Below are 17,903 nucleotides of genomic sequence, written 5' to 3'. Positions count from 1 at the left end.
CTGTAGACCAGGCTGGCCTCGAACTCAGAAATCCGCCTGCCTCTGCCTCCCGAGTGCTGGGATTAAAGGCGTGCGCCACCACGCCCGGCTCAGTGCTTTGTATTTAGCACTTCCACATAGTAGAATGGGTCCAATGTAATCACAGGAGATTTTATCAAAAGGACATGGTTGTTGGAGTTAGTATCAGAGAAGGAAATCAAAAAACAAGAGTTCAACGCTCCATCATGACACATTCATGAGGCAATGGATGCAAGTGCTTTTCAGAAACTAAGGGAAAACATAATTAAACAAACAAACAAAACCCAAGAAAACAAATAATCTCTTGTAGTATTGAAGCTGCCCTTTATCATGTTCCTTTATCTTAGGAAGATTGATCTTTTGGAATTTTCTTATTCAGTATTATGAAAGAGCATATTTGTATTACTTGAAGCCACAAGATGTGATAACTTGTTACAGCAAGGGTAATAAACTAGTATAGACATAGTCTAACTACTCTGATATTGTATTGTTTTTCTATTGTAGAGTTATATCAGCTCTTATATGTTATGGCTATAATTAAATTATCAGATCTGTTATTTAAAGTATTTTTCTCCTGCTTTGAAAGTTGTTTTTAATCTTTACAATGTATTTTGAAATCAAGAGAAGGTTTTAGTAGGAGTTTGTAACCCCATAGAAAGAACAACAATATCAACTAACCAGACCCCCCAAATCTCCCAGGGACTAAACCACCAACCAAAGAGTACACACGGGGGCAAGGGACCCATGTCTCCAGCTGTATATGTAGCAGAGAAATGCCTCATCAGGCATCACTGGCAGGGGAGCCCCTTGGTCCTATTGAGGATCAATGACCCAGCATAGAGGAATGCTAGGGCACTGAGGAAGGAGTGAGTAGGCCGGAGGGAGAGCACCCTCATAGAGTCAGGGGGAGGGGGAGAGGATAGGGGACTTGTGGAGGAGAATCTGGGAAGGGGGATAATATTTGAAATATAAATAAATAAAGTACCTGATAAAAAGAAAAAAGAAAGAAAAGGTTTTAGATAAAATCTAATTTATCTGTTTTTGTTTTTTACTTTGTTACTTGTCCTTTTGACACCATGGGGAAAACATTGCCCAGTTTAAGGTTTTAATGATTTATCCATATTCTTTTATAGCTTCATAACTTTAGCTTATATGCTTAGGTTTACGAATCATGTTGGGTTAATGTTTGTATATGGTGTCAAGTAAGGACCCAGATTCATTTTTTGGCATGTAGATATTCAGAAATCTCAAAACAGTATTCCAACAACAACAACAACAACAACCAACAACAAAACCACACTTGCTTGCTGCAAAAATATTTCAAATACCTTTATCCAAGTATTTAGCAAGAGTCTAAAAGGGAGGAATCATTGAGGGGCTTCCTGAAGCTCTGAAACATGGCAGGTGGGTGCCTGATATCCTCACAGAAGTGCAGCTGAAGTACTTAGAAATTTTCTCATGTAGTGTTCAACAGTTGCAGACTTCCTGCTGACAGTCACTTCAAGGCTACTTACAGAAAGAGGTTTCTTTCTCTTGTCCAAGTAGGCTCTCTACATACTATAGCTGATAATATGAGTAAGAGGAAACCAAAGAAAGGACAGGACTGTCACCCCATCCTCTATTTTATTTTATTTGGCTAGAGATGAAAGGGGACAATCTATGAGTCAACTGAAATTCCAACCATTTGCAGTGCCGCTGAGGCCCCTGTTGCCATTTTCCTTGAACAGTGGTCAAGGCACTTCTCATGGAAACCTTCAGCTCAGAGTCACAGCCAGGTTTGGAATGGGATTTGAAATCATAATAGCAATTAAAAAAAAAGTTGACTTAACTCTGAAAGCACCAAAAGCCTCTACTTTTGAATGGAAACTTTAACATAAGCATAGTCACTGGAATACCATAATCAGTTGGGTTATGGTAGAAATGGAAATGTACAGGGTGATTCATGGAGATTTTATTTGCAATCATAGATATTCACAGAGCTTCAAAATAGAGAGTTATCAAGTAGTGAAGTAATCTCTTATATCATTTCAATTGCTGGGAATATTTTATTTCCTTAGACCGCCTCAAGTATGTTCTTCAATGTGGGGTTCCTGGAAAATATTCTTTGTTCAACTTGGCACTTGTGATTTTCAGACAAAAAATTGAATCTAAGTTCAGTTTTTCCACTTCCTAGTTATATGATATTTTCATTTTCCACTTATTGCCAATCTTTATTTATTAATCTTATCTTTATTTCTCTTTTTCCTCTTCTCTGTTTCTTTGCCTGTTCCTTTCTTTTTTTCACATGTTCTTAAATCATCTGTGACTTAATGAATATACATCAATGATACCACATAAGGTATGACTGTTCAAGGACAGCAAAAAAGACAATGTTGTCATTTGGACATGGAGAATGGATTCTAGTCAATGTCCAAAGGGCGAAATCTCAGCATAATTAACATTACTGTTTGAACATACACATTGCCTTGTATTTTATAAGCACCATTACCTGTAAACAGAAATAGAGGTAATAAATGAAGCAATAGACCTAAAGAAAATAACACCTCTTTTCATTCTGTCAAGAAATAGAAATGATTGTGTCGAGAGCTAGGAGATTAAATTGTGTCACTTGTCAGGATTGGCAAGCAGCCCTCTTCTGCACTCTGCTTTTATGCTGTAGACAGGTTTAATAAATGCACCATTGTGTAAAATGTCATTGCTGCATGGCCAAGCAAAGGATGTCATGTGATAGCTCTTCCCTAGGAAGACATGTCAAATTTGGTCATTGAGAATCTAGGGACTTCAGGCTACACTGAGGGGATTTTGTGATTCAGATATAAAGACAGAAATAAAACATAGTCTTTAGAAGATGAAAATGTATCTATTTTTCTAGAAAAAAAAAAAGCAAAACGAAACTAGGGCTTTTTCTACCACAGGCTAATCTTTAAAGCCAAAGGATGCTTTCAAATCTTAATGACTGCTTCTAAAGGGCAAAGAAACAATGGGTAGTAAGTTCTTCAATGTTCTACCTTACTACCAATTAAATACCTGCCAGAAAAACAGAAATCTACCACTGCATGCCATGTGTATGTGTAATCATGGGGAATAAAGACAAACTTTTGAAAAATGTTCATCTATCATTATTGGTCTAAGCAAGAGATTTCCACAAGGCTCTGTCTATTTGGAGGTTATAATGTGACCTTCATTATATGACCTAACTGGGGGTCATCTTAGAATGCCTATTCCTAGCACTGAGTTTATTCTTAGCTTCTGAAGGCTTGGTGCTCAAGTTCAGCAGTCTGATGGGTCTCCAGGTAACTGAATTTTATTTGGGTCTCATAATTAGTCTATCTACCCTTTCAGGTAAATTGTCTGCATAAGCTTCTTGATCTACATGATCATATGTCAAATGTTGTAGTAGACAAGTAGAAAACTAAAGGCTTCCAAAGGGCCCAAGGCCACATAGCTAGAAAGTAGACCATGTAACTCAGGTCTTCTTACTCTAAATATTGTACTGTTTTCTGGGAGAACCAATGAGACAGCGCCTCAGCTTGGAGTCTAGTTTATGTGGGGAGAAGTCCATTTCTCACTTTATCTGTTCTTTAAAGCTATATAAATACACTGCATTGGTTATAGTTTAGCAAGCACAAGAAAGTTTCTCATGTTTTTAAGATTTCTAGGCAGACACATATGCATGCAAGCACACATGCATGCACACACATTTATATATTCCTAGTCGGGTACTGCCTAAATATTCACTAGACATTTAATAACTTAAAATGATACCATTTCCATTTTTAAAGTTACCTTTAGTATCATGCTATTGTGTAACCAAGAAAAGAGGGACTTGAAAACATAGAAAAAAGAAGCTTGGGAAGGACACAGAGTGAAAGAAGGCTGAAGACCATAGAGACAGGCAGATAAGGAGGAAAGGGGAGTGCTGTCAGAATGTCTTGTATGCTTATTATGTTCTTTGGACTTCAGTAATATCAGCGTATTTTCAGAACATCTTAGTGACTTGGCCAGTACTCTCACCATCTGACAGATGAGAAATACCCATGAGGGAAGTTTCACTCCTCCAAGGTCAAGTCTGTTAGTAATAAGCCTTATAATCCATGGATTTCGAGAGTCTGAATAGGGGACTTTTCTCTATGTCCTTGGGACAAATGGCCAGACAAAAGTAGCCCTTGGATCTTGTCACTTCAGCTTTATATGTTGCTCCCATCATACTGAGCAAATGCTTGTATGGGATTAGTTTGGGCCTGTGTATTATTCTCTCCTGATAATAATTGTTGGAGTCAAGACGCTTTGATGTTTTATGTCAAATGCTTTATCTTTTAAGGTGTCATTCTTCCTGGCTCCAGTTTCCCTCCATAAAATGTTGGTCTTAGACAGGATTACCTCCCCAATTCTAATAATCTGTATTTAAGTCACAAGCCAGGTTTTCAGCTGATAGTTATCTTTGAACTCTAGATGTTTTTATATCAGTCAAGAACATGGGAGGGTTTAACCTTAATAATATTAGAAGGTTCTACCAAAATAAAGGAGAGACTCAAGAACTTTCTTCAAACAGAGAAAGGATGTACTTTAGATTAGGGAGTAGATATATCTTATTGTTTCAGGGAGAAGCATAGGACAGATTTTTTTCAGGTTTTTCAGTGCACAACCACTGGAGGTGATACTCACACATAGCCTGGGAAGCCAGAACAAGGGCTAAGAAACAGAGATCAGAATGAAGGGATTTGTAGATCAGCATATTCATAAGAACACACTGCATATAATGAACACTCTACAAATGTTGCCTTTCAGGATTATATGCAACCATGGAGTTAAGTTCCCAAGAAAAGAAGCTTCCCTTTTCTATAGACATGAGTTTTCTACTTAGGATTGGTAGGCAGCAAAAGGTGGTTGTCTCAGAAATGCTGTTCTTTTATTCCTAACCTCAGAGCAAGCACATAAGAACTGTTCTACCTCAAACCCAATGCATGAATTTACTAGGAAGGTGAAAGATCATTCTGTTTCAGATAGCAAATAGTTGAGGATGATGAGTAAGGCCCTCAAACTTCTAAATTATTATTCCTACAACCAATCTGATTCCTCCTCCTCCTCCTCCTCCTCCTCCTCCTCCTCCTCCTTCCAGTTTCATCCCTCTTTGAGGCAGAGTCTCAAGTCTCATTTTGTAGCCTAGGTTGGATCATAAATCACTTTTTAGCTGAGGCTTGCCCCAAATTCATGATAAGCCTCCTGCCTTAGCATTTCAAATGCTAGGACTATAGGCCGAAGTCATATGCAAATGAACCTGAAAAAAAATACAGCTCTTCTCAACAAGCTGCAAAGATGCAGCTGTCTCATGTAATCACCGTATCAGAACAGCCTGATAGAGAATAGATGTCTTTGCCTATTTCAATAGAAAAACAGAAGACTAGGTTATTCATGTGAAATGAAAGCACACTGAGCAAGGGTCTGAGGCTTGTATTTCTGCTTCACTCACTCACATTTCCCAATGCGATGCCATGCTGGCCAATGCCACATTGACCTACAAGACCTCCTTTAACTCTCTGAGAGACACACTTCTTCCGCAAACCACAGAAAGGTTCCTATTAGTTCACTTCCTAGAGGCTTTGACCATGATCTCTGGCTTTGGCCCACTCAGCCCAGTCTCAGCAAGAACTGTACTGAATTGACTTGGCAGAAATCCCTCACCCTTGATATCTGGTCAGTTACCTTACATCTGTCCTTTAATATCTTCTCACTCTGGCCTTCCTTCAGCCAGGCCTTTGTCCAGTCAATTTAGCCAGAATGTACCTCAGTGCTAATATTTTTTTCTTAGTAATGATTTATGTCTTTACATCTCATCAATTCTTAGCTATAGGGTGCCAGTTGTTATAGTTGTATCCAGGAATGTGTTCTTTCTTTCTCATCCTTTAAAATCTGAAACCTAGCAACACTTCTTGAAGAATCTTCCTTATAATTTTCAACAATCTCTATAAGTTTCCTCCCTTAACATCAACTCTATCCCCAATGTCAATTTTACCTCTTTTTCCTATTTATTAATATCACAGATATGCATTAGCAAGCATTTATTGAACCGCTTATATCCACATGATAGGTAATATAAGATATCACCAGCTAGAGTGGCATGCAATTTTAACCCCAGGATTTAACAGGTTGAAACAATAGTACCACAAGTATGAGGGCATCCTTGCTTATATTGTGAGAGTTTGTTTAAAAAGAAAAAAGAAATTATATCTTTTGATATAATTGCATCTTCTTGACCTATATGAATCTATAGCCAAGTATGGTTATTTGTAATATATAATTTATTATATATTATTATTATTATATACATATATTATTTATTATATATTTGTTATATATTATGTATATTGGATGGCTTCTGTAAGTTTCTGAACCCTTAAATTTTTGTGCCTTTTAGAAGTTGTTCCTAATTCCTAGTTGTATTGTATATTAGTTATTATTTGCTCCATGTGGGTGATTTTGATTTCTACAACCCATTTCCAGGTTCTAAAAGAACAGGTCCAGGCTCCAACTGCTACTGCTTTGTCCCTAGGTGCTATCTTGGTTCTACTCCACCCATTTAACTCAGCTCACAGTCTTTTTCCAAACAAAGCAGCATTTATTCTAGTCTCCCAGACAATTTACTTTCTCTATGTCTCAGTTCAGTTTTATGCAGTCTTAATGCATTACCCAATTATGTTTTAAGATCTAGATCTTCCAATGAGAAAGTTCCTCTGATTCTATTTAAGCATCTATATAAAACCCTGTGAAAGCTTCTATATCCATGCCTTTAACAGTACCTGAGTTCCTAATGTACAGTGTTGATTCTAGATACTCTATTGTTGACTTAATTCATATTATTGTTCTTTCCAAGTAGACATAGGACCCCATGAGAATCAAAGATATATTTATAACCCCTCCTGACAGTGTCTGGCCAAATGTCACATTTGTTAGGTATCAACATACACAAATTTGATACAATTTGAAATTCAGCGAGTACGAAAAGATTTGCAGCGTCACTATAGAAAACCTTGATAACCTTCCAAGTCCCGAAATTTTATAAAATTATTGTTCTCCAAATGTATAAATGTGACTACCTGATGCAGTGGATCAACTGATCGAGTCATTTTAATGCTTTTGATCTTTACCTGAGTCTGCCATCCTCTGCCGCAGCACCTCCTGGAATAATCTTCGTAATAAATATGCCAGGGTCATCTCCAATGTGGGGATTATCTGTCCCTCCAGCAATACTGAATCCCAGGCCTGAATTTCCCTGTAGAAACAATAAATGGATATTAAATGATGTGCTGTCATTTAAAACCTAGTCCTCTGGCTCTTTGTGTTATCATGTTACTACTCAAATGGAAATTTGGTGATAGCAGTCTTATGTACAAAACCATAAAGCTTGCTGTCAGCAGACACAGCAAGGTCAGAGGAACTCTCCTGTCTTTGCTTTGCAATAACTCAAGGAGTGGTGTAATTTTTACTTAAAAATGATTCCTTTATGCAGCAGTTAAAATAATCATTATCAATAAGAAATGAAAATTTGAAAATAAAGCGCATGGGACATTGAAAGGATTTTTAGAATATCAGCTATGAAAATATACATTCACATGAGAAATGGAAAGTGATTATATAAAACCCAAGATGTGATAGAATAGTTAAATTTGTGTGATGATGCCCTGTTGCCTCAACTTCAGTTGCTTTATAAATTATTCATCAACAAATGGGCTCCAATGTAAAACACTTGGACATGAGAAGGCAGGGCCCCCTTCTACAGCCAGGACACATGAGAGACTCCCAGTGCTGAACAAAGACCATTTGCAGTGGCAACAGACAAGCCATATGTTACTTCTTCAGTAGGAAAGTTTGAGCAGCACACTTTCTGATAAACTTCGCATACTGTTTTAGATTACAGTAATTGACATCCAATATGCATGTGTCTTCCAAAAATAAGGCAGACTGAGAGATCCCTCAAAATTCACTTATCATCTCCAAACATTTCTTACTTACATATTCTCTTTGATCCATATCACCATGGTTACATTCTGTTTCCACAATTGTGTCCTGATATTGTTCCAGTTCGAGTTTTACTTTAGTCATTTCCCCACATCTAGGTACTTTTAAAATTAACTATTTTAAATGGCAAAGTAATATCTCATTAAGATCATTTATCCTCACTTATTTAAACTTGCCTGCTACTAGGTACTTAATTTTGTTCATGCTAGTACCACAAGTATAGCTTACTCGGTTTATGATTGCTTGATTAAGTTCCACTCTAGGGAAAAAAAAAACAGATAAAGAATAAAATTTTAACACTTAAACCAGAGAAATTAACTAGGGCACTCAATTAGTCATAAAACCCTAATGTCAAGACAAAGTCAGATATAAGTTGATAGTTATGCTACAGTAAATGGCAAGGTAATGTTCAGCAATATTTTTGGTGAGTATGCTTGTGTGTGCACCTGGGCTGGCAGTACACACACCTGTGTGTGCACATGAAGAGACCAGAGGAGGATGTTAGGAGCCTTGTTCTATGACTCTCTACCCTTCTCCTGAGACCAGGTCTCACTGAACCTGAAGTTTACCATTTTTGACCAAGGCTGGCTGCCACCCTGTCTCTCTCCCAATGACAATTACTGAGGCTGTAGGTGGGTATGCCTATACACATGTGGGCTGCAAAACCAAACTGAAGTCTTCTTCCTGGATGAGTACTATCATATGTGAGCACCTAGAATTTCTCCAACTCTGGCTTAGTACATTCTTTTTAAAAAATATTATTTGTAAATATAAAAAAGTGAATTTTCGAGGATTTCTTCCATAGTTGGACATTTATATTGAAAGCTTAAAATTTAAAATTAGCCAAAAGCGAGTAAAATCTTATATTTTATGTGGACATCTATAGCTACATGACAGACAATACCATGTGTGTGTGCAGAGACATGAACAATGGTTGCATATACACACATACACATACACACTACTTCTAATCCCAACCGCAGGAGGTCCAGTGCCCTCTTCTGACTTCTGCTATTTCCCATGTAGTAAATACACCACCAACACAATTAAATAAGTAAATAAGTAAATAAATAACTAAATAATGGAAACCGTAAGCCAGGCAGTGGTGGCACATGCCTTTAATCTCAGCACTTGTGAGGCAGAGGCAGGTGGATTTCTGAGTTCGAGGCCAGCCTGGTCTACAAAGTGAGTTCCAGGACAGCCAGGGCTACACAGAGAAACCCTTTCTTGAAAAACAAACAAACAAACAAACAAAAAAGAAACCTTTAAACCTTTAAGTCCCTGTTTATACCTTTGATGTCTTTTCTAATAATGAGGTCCTTTGAAAAATCTCAGTTTTCATTAAGCACAGACACTTATTATTATCCACACAATCATCATTTTATTTGCTGTTTATACGTTCCCTGTTCCATGCCTTTCACTAGGCTGAGACCTGCAGGGACTATGTTAATTTAGGAGGCATGTAAAGTAGAGTAGCCAGAAACAAAAGTCAACCCTGTCCCAGTGCTCTAAAGCTACGGAGGAAGAACAGCGGCAAGGGAGAATGGCCCAGGTGACAGCATGCGTGGCTCTATCTTAGTCATGACACTCAGGATAGCAGAGTGCATGTGAATCCCTTTGGATCACAGAACATTCATGATCCCAAGTGTCTACCCCAGGACTCTTGAAGGCACTGAAAGATATGAAAAGGAGATGATTTGTGTCTTTCTGGAACTCAAGGGACAAAAGGAAAGCTGACAGTAGTCTGTCTTGGGTCTGGTCATGATCCAACTGTTCAGTTTCAATGATATTGTTCAGATAGCATTGATATCAGCTAATATTTTTCAAGCTTATATTGATAGTTACAGCTATAGCACACATGGTTGGAATATGATTTTAAATGTCATCCATAAAGATTAGTCTGTTTGCATACCTACCCCTTCAGACATTTAATATTTTCTTATGATGGAAAGGTTTGAAATTTAGTTTCAGGCACATTGGCATATGCAGAATTCACTTATCACCTGTAGATTTCATTATACACTAGTGACCTAAAAATCACATTTATTTCTCTTGCTTGACCCATCATCACCTTTTGTTATCATCCATTCCTTTGATCTTTGGTGTCTGGTAAGGACTAATCCTCTATTTATATGAATCAATAGCTTTAGATTCACATATGAGAATATATAGTATTTATCTTTTTATCTTTTGTATATTTTACTTAGCTTAGTGCTGTCTAATTCTGTTATCACCAATGATAGGAACACTTGCTCTTTATAGGTTGAATAACATTGCATACCAAACTCTCTTTACCCATCTACTCCAGGATGCACATTTACTGACCTCCAACGTTGACTGTTTCCATGTTGGCCAATGTGGCCTAGAACTCAAGATCCACTAGCCTCAGGCTTTTCAGCTCTGGCATTTCAGGAATGTGCCCATAGTTCTACTTTGTAATTTCCCTAGCAGAGTATGAAGATGTAGAAACCTCCACACACTGATGACAAGATGTCAGAGGAACAACAAAAAGTTTGAATGCTAGCGTTTCCGTTAACTCTGCTTTCAGTCTCTTGAGGACTTTACTACTATTTCAGTGCTTGATTATACTAATTTATTTTCCCAACCATACCAAATAAGGCTCCCTCTTAGCCACATTCTAACAGCCATTGAAGGGCATGTGCAGAGAAACTGTGGTTTTCATTTGCATTTTTAATATATTTTGGATTAATCCCATATCCCCAACATGGCTTGTAAGCATTTTCTTCAAATTCATATCTGTATCTTTATTATAATTGCTTCCCTTGGTAGATAATGCGATACTTTTGCTGACTATATTTTGGGGGTTAAATTTAAAGAAAATGAAAACAAAACACTGTGCAAAACAATGTAGTTTAGATTATGTTTCCTCAGTAGGTTTATGATTTCTGATCTTATTGTTTAAAGTCTAAGTCAATTTTGAGCTGATTTTATTAGTGGTGTAACATAAGGGTCCACACACTTTTGTTGTATATCCAGGTTTTCTCACAACGTTTATTAAAAAGATTACTTCTCATTATGTACGCTTGGAACTTTTTTCAAAGATTAACTGACTGTAAATGTGTTAAATCCTTTCTGAGCTCTCTAGCTTTTCCCATCGGTTGGTATGTGTACTTTTATCTGGTATTACATTGTTTTAATGCTTTTTCCCTTAGTGGAATAAATTGTAACCTAGCAACATGATCTTCTAGCTTTTACCTTTCTCTTATGACTGTCTTGAGTACTTAGAGCTTTTCCACGTTACTGTAGAGTTTTTCATGTTTCTATAAAAGTTCTAGTTTTTCTCTATACATCTGTGATATTGGAATTTTAGAAACAAGGGAATTGATTCTGTAATATATTCATTCAGGCAGGTTTTTATCATGTAAGATACATTTTGTAACATCTAATGTTTGTATATAGTCCTCGACTACCAAAGAGAAATCTCATTTGATCATGGGTTCTTTTCATGATTCTGTTGAATTAAGTTTGCTCCAGATAATGTTAAATGATCACCCCAAACTCTCAAAATAGGCCACTTCTTTTGCCTTTTTATTAAAGATTTATTTTATGTGTAAGTAAGTGTCTGCATGTATGCATTTGCGCTGTGTATATGCTCATTGCCTGAGGAGGCAAGAAGTGGGCATCAGCTGGGTCTGCAGTGACAGGTTGCTATGAGCTAGCATATGAGGAATCAAACACAGATCTTCAAGGGCCATGAATGTCTTAACCACCAATAAATCTCTCTAGTCTTTGTTGATTTTATTTATAGATATGTTTAGAATTGATTATGTGTATATCTGTATCTTTGCATGTGTTCATGCACATGAGCCTGGTGCACTTGGAGGCCTGGAAAGGTTTTTGGTCGTCTTGGGGATGGGGTTTCAGGTGAACTGACTGACACTGATGCCTGGAACCAGACTCTGGTAATTTGCAAGGATGGAATTGTATTCTCAGTAGCTAGTCAGCCACATTTCTCTCTTGTATTTTTAGAGATGTGTATGTTAACTTGGGTCACTTTTATCTGGTATTACATTGTTTTAATGCTTTTTCCCTTAGTAGGATAAATTGTAACCTAGCAACATGATCTTCTAGCTTTTACATATTTTCATTTGTAATTGTCTATTTCTATCTTAACATTAGTGTTCTTTATTTTTTGAGACTTATCTGGAATTCAGTGTTATCAATAAATATTTTACAGATGACTAATTAGTTGAAACACCTACAGAGACTGTACATGAAGTGATACTAAAGGCAAGACTCACACAGGACACAGAATAGCAGTCTCTAATTCCTTGAGAAATGCATTGTGGAAATAGAAATCACTTTAACCTATATAAATATAAAAATGAAAAAGGTAACGATGGAATATCCAACTTCTGACTTAGCTCCAGAAGGAACTTTGATACAGGGACATCCAAATTGGGGACATGTTGGTTTTGAAGGAATGGGCAGAGCCTTTTCTCAGAAAGTAGCTTACTAGTCAAAGAGTGTGAGGACCCAAGAATCTATCAAGAATGAAAATGGATGACTTTAAGGGGTTCTTTGGAATTATTGACTAGATACAGGAAAACTATTCTTGCAATAGAGTGAAGAAAATGTTTGAAGAAATTTTAGAAGGGGAAGACCGTCACTGTTGTGTTTTTCAAACATTCTGTGATTCAACAAATTTTGAAAGTAGCTGCTTTGAGAACAACAAAGGAACACTTAACCACTGTTTAAAGAACTGACTACAACACACAGCATGCAGTGGTTCTTCTGTTCCCTACTATACATTTCCCTGACCCGAATCCCACACCAAGGAAAAGGATGAATGGATGAGGGGCACTCCACAATGGAAAGATGCAGATGTAAACAGAATTTAACTTGCTTTGTGTTTTTGATCTCAAGAATTCTTGAAAGCTTTTGTAGTCCTACTAAAATCAGTCTTCCAGATGGGTCTCATTAGTCTCTGCAATTTTTTTAAGGAGATGTTTTTCTGAACTTAGGTAAGGACTGATTTGAAGTGCTTTCTGCCTTTGCTTCCTGTCTCTTCTAGATGTTGCCATTAGCCCACAACACACAACCGACCTCAGCAAAAGGGAGAGCGGCTTGCCTCTCTCCATGGCTTAGTCGTTTCAATCTCCTGACATCTGTCCCAGAGCTTCTGGCTCAATCCTCTTCTGAAAGGCATCTCTCCATGGGAACCAGCTGACCTCTGGCTGACACTCTTAGATCCTGAAAATTGTGGCTAATAAACTGAGTTTTGAAGTTCAACACCATCAATAGACACTAGAGATGAGTCATGCTGGTAAGGGCAACACCTGTATGGGGTTTTAGACAGGCTTTTCTATACTTTCAGTTGGCTAGACTCCATGACTAATGCATGTGACTGGCATGGCCTATTTTTTTTTCTCCTGGCTACCAATTTTTCACACTTGCTGACTATCCTCAAAATCATAAGCCATTATCTAGATAAACGGTGCTTCCTGCTGCATGTGCTCTGCGGTATCTCTTCTCACCAGAACAAGCAACAGCTGAGAGCTGCCAGTATTACAAGCACAATGCTCATAGGAAGGCTCCTCTTTTAAAGGAACTCACTCCTCCCAAAAAGTTGCCAAAAAGAGAAAGTCATAACAAAAGCTCATCATTTTATATAATGTTACACACACATTTATATTATATTATTGTATTGTATTGTATTTTAGAAGTTAAAATTCTCATTTAAAATATTTGAGGATGTGGAGAAAGAGGAACACTCCTCCATTGTTGGTGGGGTTTCAAGCTTGTACAACCACTCTGGAAATCAGTCTGGCNGTTCCTNAGAAAATTGGACATAGTACTACCTGAGGATCCCNCAATACCTCTCCTGGGCATATATCCAGAAGATGTCTCAACCGGTAAGAAGGACACATGCTCCACTNTGTTCATAGCAGCCTTATTTATAATAGCCAGAAGCTGGAAAGAACCCAGATGTCCCTCAACAGAGGAATGGATACAGAAATTGTGGTACATTTACACAATGGAGTACTACTCAGCTATTAAAAAGAATTCCTAGGCAAATGGATGGACCTGGAGGGCATCATCCTGAGTGGGGTGACCCAATCACAAAGGAACTCACACAATATGTACTCACTGATAAGTGGATATTAGCCCAGAAACTTAGTATACCCGAGATATAAGAGACAATTTGTAAAACACATGAAACTGAAGAAGAACTTAAGACCAAAGTGTGGACACCTTGCCCCTTCTTAGAATTGGGAACAAAACACCCATGGAAGGAGTTACAGAGACAAAGTTTGGAGCTGTGACAAAAGGATGGACCATCTAGAGACTGCCATATCCAGGGATCTATCCCATAATTAGCCTCTAAACGATGACACTATTGCATACACTAGCAAGATTTTGCTGAAAGGACCCTGATATAGCTCTTTCTTGTGAGACTATGCCGGGGCCTAGCAAACACAGAAGTGGATGCTCACAGTCAGCTATTGGATGGATCACAGGGCCCCCAATGGAGGAGCTAGAGAAAGTATCCAAGGAGCTATAGAGATCTGCAACCCTGTAGGTGCAACAACATTATGAACTAACCAGTACCCCGGAGCTCTTGACTCTAGCTGCATATGTATCAAAAGATGGCCTAGTAGGCCATCACTGGAAAGAGAGGCCCATTGGACATGCAAACTTTATATGCCCCAGTACAGGGGAATGCCAGGGCCAAAAAGTGGGAATGGGTATGTAGGGAAGTAGGGGGGTGGGTATGGGGGACTTTTGGGATAGCATTGGAAATGTAATTGAGGAAAATACGTAATATAAAAAATTCAAAAAAATATTATTTTTAAAAAAATGATCCTGTACTGGGAATTTATCTCAGGGAAATAGCCATAGCTATGTGTAATGTTTTGTTGTGGCATTGTTTTTCTAAAGTACAACACACACACACACAGACACACACACACACAGACACACACACACATACCCTGGCACACACATACCCACAGATCCATTCTTGAAATCAAACATCCATACAGTGGTAGCAATAATCAGAGCAGTTGTAGCACAAGCCTGAGTTCAAATACCCTGCTTATATCTACAATATCTTGTGAAAGGTACTGGGGATTGAATCGAGGACCTTGCACAGGCTAGGCACACACCCTGTCACTGAGACACACTTCTGGCCCTTTTATTTTAAGACAAACATCATCAAGTTACCCAGTATGGGCTTAATCTTGCCATATTCTTCCTTCAGGCTTTCAAGTGGCTGGGATTAAAGGAATTTCTCAGCATACTTGGTTTAGAAGGGGGATTTAAAAAGTTATAAAATTCTAAATAGCAAACTAAATATTCTTAAGGGAACAAATCATTTTATTACATGCTAAACAGTGACATAGTGTTTTGTGATCCCCAACCTGGGAATAGTACTAGCCTCTCTTTGTACACTAAGAACTCAAACACAAGATTGATTGAGTTATCTAAATATACATAGCAACAACTCACTGGATTTAAAATGCAAAGAAATATTTTTCAGGTTCTAAATACTGTTTTCATTATGTTACCCAGCTCCTTCTAAGCTCCAGATTAATTTGTTAGCAGTGGGATAATTAACATGTAATAAATACTCTTGTTTTTGACTTTAGAAAGGCTTTTAATCATGTGTATTGATATCATAAAAAATAAAAAAATTCTAATTAGTAAATAAGCATGAAATTGGACCTGAGATTGATTACTTCTATTCTCAAACTTGAGTTTAGTTTTCTCTTTTGTAAAATGGAGATAATAACAGCCATATTGCGAGGGTGTCAGCAAGATGGAAGCCAGTGCCATGGAGGCTAGCATAGAGCTCACTGTGGTACACGCAAGATGGGGAAGCAAATTTGGGAGAAGTTCATTTAGAATATTAATTGAATTTTAGAAAACCATTGGTGCTAGCAGAGAAGGAAAAATACTGGTACCTTGAGTAAGAATTACTTAAAATTGGCAGGAATCATTGAGAGGCTTCAGTATTTTAGGCACTAAGTAATAACATGAAGAGTGTTATTGCAAAATATACCAGGAACACTTACAACCTGTAATGCCATTAGAAACAAACATATTTCTAACAAATTTCAACAAAGTATCTTACTTTCTTGATCATTTCATAATATTAAGCTGGTAGCAATTGGACATTCGCTTATCTTCCCTCTAAGTCATCTACTTTCAATGATGCATCTGCTGCAGTTCCCAGAAAACCATTTAAAAGGACATCTGCTTAGAGAAGTGTGCATACAGAATTAGGAGAGAAGTGGGGGATCTCATGATGGTCATCTTTGACTTCTACTTGCTCGTCAGTCCACACACATTATTCAACACACGAATCTTGCTCATCTTAGCTATTCCTTAAAAACTGCCAGCTTCTTTCAACTTCCACTTTCTGACTTCATTGGCTCTCATTGCTCTTCCTGACTTTAGTCTTTATTCCTTCCACTCCATCATCTCTTGAGCATGTTAGCCCTGCCCTCTCTCTGGTGTGTGTGCTCAAAGGATGACTATCAAGTGCAAATGCCCATAAAGGTTACAAAATTAAAAAAAAAAAAGGCACAGAGGAGGCCGGATGGGCCTAAAGACATAAAAAAACAAAAGAACAACAATGAAGCTAAATGGCAAATGGTCTTTGCATTGGAGATAGTCAAAAGTAGGTTGTGTAGGGCGTGAGCATTCCTTCCATCCATAAGAGAGAGCCTCCAGTCAGCCCTTTTGTATTGTCACTATCTGGAGCATGGGCCTACTGTTGGATGATTATCCTTCCTAAAGGAATCCAGGAATTATTCTTTGTTTAATGAAGTATCAAACTTTAAATGTTAGACTCTCTCTCTTCCACCCCTCTTTTTCTTTCTCCCAACCTCTATCTTTGTCTCTTTCTTTCTGTCTCTTTCTTTCTCTCTCTGTCTCTGTCTGTCTGTCTGTCTCTTTCTCTATCTCTCTCTCTCACACACACACTCCTTTTCCCCCACCCCCCACCCCCCACTGACAAGTATGTGTCAACACAGGATTAAATGAGGAAATTTTATTAAGGTGTAAATGGTTGTGAAAGAAAAAGGGGAAATAGCCAGAAGAGGCTGAAGAGCCGCAGTCTGACCATACCTTGTGACACCCACTCCTGCTAAGTGAAAGAGCCTAGGAGGGAGGTTAGTTGATAATCTCCCAGATTGCCACAATGAAATCCATTAGCTGGATCCTAGATCTCACAGAATGCACCCTACCTCCACAGCTCCCCGGCACTCAGTCATTGGCTGTTCAGAGCAGCTCTGGGGAAGCATGGCCTTGGGGCAAACTTCAGAATAAATTTCAGCTTTCAGAGCACTGCAGCTGGGTTCCTGTGAATTATGCTCCCTGTGGTTGGCAGTGTTCGAAGCACATTCTCATGGCTGCCACACAGCTCAACATTGGGAGGATGAAAGAAAACATGTGCAAGCCAGAGACCGGGTCAGCCTTTTGTAAACTGCTCACTGTTGCCTTGATTCATTTATGTTTTCTCTGTGGAGCCTCATGTATCCCCTTGCCAGCACATAGAGTGCCTGACTGGAGAGATCCACATTTCCCCTTCATTTGCTTTACATAGTTTTGTAACAGTTCTACAACTCATTTTGCACATTGTACTGTACTCGATTACCTGCCACATTCTCTTGCTAGCATCCATTCAGAGCATAACAATTCAGTTATGCATTTTCTGTGCCAGAATTATGTAGTACAGGGATATGGAAGGAACTGACTAAATTCTTGCATTCATTTAACTGAACAGACTGCTTTTATGCCTAGCATGCTTCTCTTCTCTTTAGTACTCACTTTATCTTTCAATAACAAACTCCATCTCATCTGTTATCTGTGATGTGTACCTCAGCTGCTTCGTGGAATCG

The 17,903-nt window shown here is 38.1% G+C and overlaps 1 protein-coding gene across 6 annotated transcripts in view; it reads right to left on the bottom strand.

The window, feature by feature from the left end:
- The window catches only part of Dlg2 (discs large MAGUK scaffold protein 2), a 1,891,758-nt gene that overhangs the window by 534,633 nt on the left and 1,339,222 nt on the right, over window positions 1-17,903 (bottom strand). For all 6 annotated transcript variants that reach the window (XM_029479404.1, XM_021169155.2, XM_021169152.2 and 3 more), the window contains one exon: window positions 7,164-7,288. In XM_029479404.1, coding sequence (XP_029335264.1) covers window positions 7,164-7,288 — 125 coding nt within the window. The remainder of the gene's footprint in view (window positions 1-7,163; window positions 7,289-17,903) is intronic.

This window comes from Mus caroli, chromosome 7 (assembly GCF_900094665.2).
Source record: "Mus caroli chromosome 7, CAROLI_EIJ_v1.1, whole genome shotgun sequence".
Classification (NCBI taxonomy): domain Eukaryota; kingdom Metazoa; phylum Chordata; class Mammalia; order Rodentia; family Muridae; genus Mus; species Mus caroli.
Note: the sequence above shows the minus strand (reverse complement) of the source record. Positions and strands in the feature narration are given on the sequence as shown.